A 5,913-nucleotide genomic window follows, 5' to 3' on the forward strand; every position below is an offset into this window, starting at 1 on the left:
TTTTTTTTTTTTTTTTTTTTTTCTGGGAAACTTCCACTAAAATAATGACCTGATTACCACACAGTTCTAATCCTTTATTCACCTTATAACCCATGTTCCTCTGATTACTGTCCTTTTAGTCAATTCAGATGGAAGCCATGTGGATTCAGGCAGTGGATAAACATTCATTCGTTGGTTCATAAAGTTGGGTTACTTTTTAGTATTTTAACAATATTCTAATGGCACGGGTGTAAATTCTCATAGTATAGATCCAGATACACTCCACCATCACCACTATAGTTAAATCTAATAGGAGCCCTGATAACAGCTGTGTGTTGTTCCTCTGATGCAGAGGGCGCCTCATCCAGCTACATGGGCCTGACGCCGGAGGAGAGGGAACGTTACAGAGTCCATACACTAAAAATGAAGAAGCAACGCATCGCCAGCCTGGCTTCAGCCATCATCTCAGACCCGCTGAACAACGTAAGTGGAGCAGCTGATGAGGAAGAGTCTGTTTTTAACAGATCGAGATTCAGAGTCGATTAACAAACATTAACATTTGTTATTTTATTGATAAATTTACTGATTTTGAGGAAAAATCCTCTAAATATATATCTGAAAACATAAGGTTGAATATTCTGCTTCATTTTACCGAAACTTAAACCAGGATTAAAAGTTGTAGAGTGAAATAACAAACCATATAAAAGCAACCCTAGCAGAAGATACATGAAAGTGGATCTTGCAGACATGAAAGCTGCTAAACCAGCAGACTTGGAACAGACCAAAAGAGTTAGACTCCTCTCCTACCTGAAGGCCAAGTGCAACACAAAGACCAACGGCGCAGCAGAGCTCCAGAAATGGAGCCAAACCATCAGGGCTGCTTTTAAGGAAAGGCACCACAAGGCCTAATGGAGTCTGCTATGGTTTATTCTACCAGCTAACTTAGAATCCCATGTTTAGGTTCAAAGTAGGGCTGAACAATGTTGCCAGAAATGGAAATTGCAATTATTTTTCACCAAAATTGCGATTTTTATTTGGATTTTCCTTTGCAATAACGCCAAGCTTGTAGATGTTTCATCCAAGGCTTTCAGTTTTTGAGAGCTCGCTTGCCCAGAGTCCATTCTTACAGGACTTTATTGTAACCATTGGGTGAAAAATTCTTCTTCTACTTGNTCCAAGGCTTTCAGTTTTTGAGAGCTCGCTTGCCCAGAGTCCATTCTTACAGGACTTTATTGTAACCATTGGGTGAAAAATTCTTCTTCTACTTGTATGGATCTGCGAGCTAGTTGCAACCCTATGTTTCTTTAAACACGACCTTAAGGGCTGGAGAAAAAAATTTAGTCTCTTACTCTTGTTTAATATAGTGTGATTAAAAATCCATGCCTCTAAGATATGAAAATAGTAGGGCTGTAACGATTCCCCTATGGAAATCGAAATTGCGACACTCTGAGCCACGATCGTGTCTCGCGGTGGAGGAAGGTGGGATCGCAACACTCACCAAATATTCCCAACTTTTCAAGGAAACAAAATCCAGAGTGGAGGGAGAACTGAGCAGCGCTGACTCAATTGCTATTACCACCGATGGATGGACGTCCCGTGCAACAGACAGTTATATTACCATAACCGCACATTATATTACGGACCAGTGGCAAATTGCAAACCATGTCCTTCAAACGCGTTCCGTGTTTCTTGTATCTGAAATCCTGAAAGGCTTTTCAGCAGACCATACGCCCCCGTTCCCGTGACAACGCAAGAAACATTGTAAAAGCGGTCATAGCAGCCGCACTCTCCCCGCATATTCGATGCTTCGCACACACCGTTAATCTGGCAGCACAGAAAGGAATGGGAGTTAACCAGATGTCATGACTCCTTGGTAGAATCAGGAAAATAGTCACTTTTTTCCACTGGAGCGCAGCTGTACCGAAGGATAGGCAGAAGATGCTGCAGCTGCCCTCACACAAGCTTGTCCAGGATGATCCACTGCTGGGGATCATCCTGGAACAGCACAGACAGCAAGCCTCTCACCTGAAAATGTGGACATGAAAAAGAATATCAAAGTTTAGTTTCTGTGGATCCCAGCCACATCTGTTCCCAGTAAGATGGTGTTTTCCTCTGTAGTGGAAAAGTGGACATGATGCTGTTGTTCCTAAAAAAATATTTATATAGTTTTAAATAAAGCAAACAGGTTTTATGAAGCTGCGTTTATTTGCTTTTTAAGTTCATTTTTTGTTAGACAATATAAGACAAGAGATAAATCTTACATTTTTGGTTATGTCTCTTTAATTGTGGTTTTTCTGTGTTCAAATACGTTCTGGATATTTACAATATGTTAAATGTTTTTTAATATTTTATTTAAATAAAATAATATTCAAATGTAAAAAAAAATTGTTGCATGTATCGAATCGTGGGTCAAAAATCGTGATATGAATCGAATCGTGTGTTTTTTGTATTGTTATTTTATTAATTGCGATTATATTGCAAATGCTATTAATTTCGCACCCCTATTCCAAGCAGAGAGTTTCTCATCACCGAAGAAACTTAAGTACGTGCAGAAAACTTCCATCAGCAGAAATCTGAGTGTAGTGCACCTATTTTTCTGGAGAAGCTGAGGAACAGGAACGTGATGATGATGATGTTGATGATGATGGTGGTATTTTCTGCAGACCAAGCGTATGAAGGAGCTGCGGGGGATGATGATGGAGTCTGACCCAAGCGTTGCCGTTTCGGTGAGGAAGATGGTGATGGTTTCTCTCATGGAGGTGTTTAAGGACATCGCCCCCACCTACAAGATCCGACCTCTGACCGCTGCAGAGAAAAGCACCAAGGTCAGATGAGCACAGGTTGGGATTGTGATGTCTGATTGGTTGCAGCATGTTTTACACAGCCGGTGGATTGTGGTCTCCCTGTAGGTGAAGAAAGAGACGCAGCAGCTTAGAGAGTTTGAGGAAAGCCTTGTGAGCCAATACAAGTTTTACCTGGAGGACCTGGAACAGACCATCAAAGGTACGTTACCGCCGCCACACAGCTGCTCTGCACACACAGATACACGCAGACACTCACACCCTGTGTGGATTCCCAGACTGGAAGCAGAAGAAGAGGAAACGAGTCCAGGCGGTGAGCTTCCAGTCGTACCGCGGCCTGGCGGAGGTGTCCATCCGCTGCCTGTGTGAGCTGCTGCTCACCATGCCGCACTTCAACTTCCACAACAACATCATCGTCGTCCTCGTTCCTCTGATGAACGACCCCCTGAAGAAGGTCAGGATGGGCTCAAAGCTCGTGTTCGTAATTCAGATAGATCTTAGGAAACATGGAGGGGTCTGAAATCTTCATCGTAGGTTTCCACTGTCAGAGTCAGAATCTAAAAAATAAAATCCAGAAATCACTCTATATTGATTTCTTTTTCCTTAGATGGGAATAGTTTTTTCTAAATGGGAGAATTTCCAAAATGGCAGGATGTTCAAATACTTCCTGACTGTAGATCAGATGGAGGCAGATTGTGTGAAAGTATTCATGGGTGTGTAATTGTTTCAGGTGTCGGACATGTGCTGTGACGCATTTAAGAAGCTCTTCCAGGATGACAGAATGGGCGGGGCATCCCTGGCTACCGTCAGGGTCATCTCTGGCCTCGTAAAGAGCCTCAACTACAACATCAAACCAGAGGTAACAGATCAAATCCGCCTGAACGCATGGATTATATGTTTATATATATTTATAAATGTGTGTTTGGCTTCTTTAGGTTGTTTTAAAGTGTTCTAGAAATAAAAAGCCTCTGGATCTATATTAATGAGAATCAGCTTCATTGGTCAAGCTTTGTGAACAAGCAAGGAATATGACTTCAGTCTTTATAGCCTACATCATAAAAGCTTCATTTAAATATGTTAGAATTCACAGAAAAACATTTTAGGAGCAGTTTAAACTTGTGTCTCAGCAGAGAAGCTGAATTCTCTCAGTGAGGAAGAGAATCATTTAATATTTATACTCCTAACAGATGCTGTATTTTGTTCAAACCCTTATTAATACCATTTTTTAAAATCAAAAAACATGAAGAAATAACTAAATAAACATGTGAAACAAAAATTCCCAAAACAGACTAAAGCAACCCTTTGTCTTAAGTGTTGAGTACATTTTGTTTCATTATTGTTGCAAAGAACAGGTTTTGTAAATGGGAATTAAATAAAAAAAAAAAGCCATCCAGAGGTGAGTTTGAAAATCCTCTCAATCAAAAAGGTTTTGCTAGTAACTTTTCTCTGATTTTTTAATTTTTTTTTTTTTTACAAATTTATTTTCCAATTTTGTCTTCAAATATTTAAAATATATTTAAAAGATTTTATACTCAACATTTTTTTTTATTCAGATTTCTCTTTTTTAGGTTCATTTTATGAATTCAATTCTTTTTAAATTGCATTTATCATTGTCTTTACTTCCAGCCTGATTGACCAATAAAATATTGCCTTTGCACACGCAGACCAATAGAAATGCTTCTCTCTTCCTCACCTCAGGAGAAAGCCCGCCTACAGAAGTGATGAGAATTTTATCCAGTTTGAAAAAAGAGAAATCTGAACAAATATTGGAAAACAGTAAAAATTAAAATAATTTAGAAAAAATAAATGTAAAGGAAATATAAGGCAATAGCTAAGTTACTTCAAAGTGTTTATTTTTGTTTCTTTTGATTAAGTAGTTATTCAAAGTTTATTTTTGGATTACATAAAAATTTCTGTTGGCAAAACATGTTCTTTTGCTGCAACGATAATGTCTCCTCCATATCCCATAAGTCCCCTCGGTTTGTGTGCTTTTGGGGGAGGAGATCAGTAGTATGATGTTGCCTGAGTAGGAGTCTCTCTAAAAAGTTGAATATTGCAAGAGGGACTGATAATGTTGGACCGTGAGGACAATCTGACGTGGCCCTGGGGCCGTTTTGGTTCTGAGTTCAGTTCATTATGATCCTCAGACACATTCTGGGTAAATTCAATTCAGTTTATTTCTATAGCGCCAATTCACATCATGTCCCCTCAAGGCACTTTAAAGGTTACCAGGTAATCCAGTCAGATTGGTTCAAAGTTTTCTATCCAAGGAAAACCAGCTGATTGCATCGACTCATTGACTCTTCAGCAATCCCTCACACTAAGCATGCTTGTTAAGGAACCATCATTTCTGGATGCTTCTGCAGCTTTAGCCTGATGGTAGAAGTCCAATCAGTCTGTAAAAGGATGTGTTGGTTTGGTGGAGATGCTAGCGCCCATCCTCCTGACTCTGAACCTTCAGAAAATTGTTGACATTTTTATAGACTTGGGTTTATTTACGTTTTTTTCTTCTCTGCCTTGGTTCTCTCCCTCCTCCTCATCAGGTGCTTCGAACTCTGCTGAGCCTGAGGATCAAAGAGGTGGAGATGAAAAGGGATCTGGAGGCCACGGCTCCCAAGAAGAAGTTCATGACCAACAAAGAGAGAAAAAAGAACCTGTCCAGGATGCAAAGGAAGGTAAACAAAGCTGGAGGTTCAGTAACAATTTAAAGGTTCTTTTTTAGCCGTTTTTGGTTATTTAATGCAAACATGCAAAGATGCATATGGTGTGAAGTGTGTCTAAAAGATTCAACACATGCTAGGTGCTATCTTAGATATAAATCTGTTCCCCATCAAGTGTGCATGTTAGTCTCTCAGATCTGTTAAGGTCTACATGTGTGGAAGAAAAACAGTCTCATTGGAATCTGCCTTTTTTTAACACCGAATTTTAAACACTGAAGTTTTTTTTAGAAATTGAATTCCTTACACTAAATTTTTATCTGACAAAAATTCAGCTGCAAAAGTGTTGACCTTTTGGTGAACTCAAGCCAAAGCAATCTACACTCGATAGAGCTGAGCAGCTTCTAGCCAATGAAATTAGCTGATTTTGTCACGTGACACAACGGCTGCGCTCAGTGCTGTTCCCGGCTGAATGA

The 5,913-nt window shown here is 39.7% G+C and overlaps 1 protein-coding gene across 1 annotated transcript in view; it reads left to right on the plus strand.

Annotated features, from left to right (window-relative positions):
- Nucleotides 1-5,913, plus strand: part of noc3l (NOC3-like DNA replication regulator) — a 22,535-nt gene that overhangs the window by 6,902 nt on the left and 9,720 nt on the right. Inside the window, exons 6-11 of the mRNA XM_015398114.1 lie at nt 332-462; nt 2,643-2,804; nt 2,889-2,982; nt 3,059-3,234; nt 3,511-3,639; nt 5,324-5,471. Of these exons, the coding sequence (XP_015253600.1) occupies nt 332-462; nt 2,643-2,804; nt 2,889-2,982; nt 3,059-3,234; nt 3,511-3,639; nt 5,324-5,471 (840 nt within the window). The remainder of the gene's footprint in view (nt 1-331; nt 463-2,642; nt 2,805-2,888; nt 2,983-3,058; nt 3,235-3,510; nt 3,640-5,323; nt 5,472-5,913) is intronic.

Source organism: Cyprinodon variegatus, unplaced genomic scaffold (assembly GCF_000732505.1).
Source record: "Cyprinodon variegatus isolate N-32 unplaced genomic scaffold, C_variegatus-1.0 Scaffold912, whole genome shotgun sequence".
In the NCBI taxonomy this organism is placed as follows: domain Eukaryota; kingdom Metazoa; phylum Chordata; class Actinopteri; order Cyprinodontiformes; family Cyprinodontidae; genus Cyprinodon; species Cyprinodon variegatus.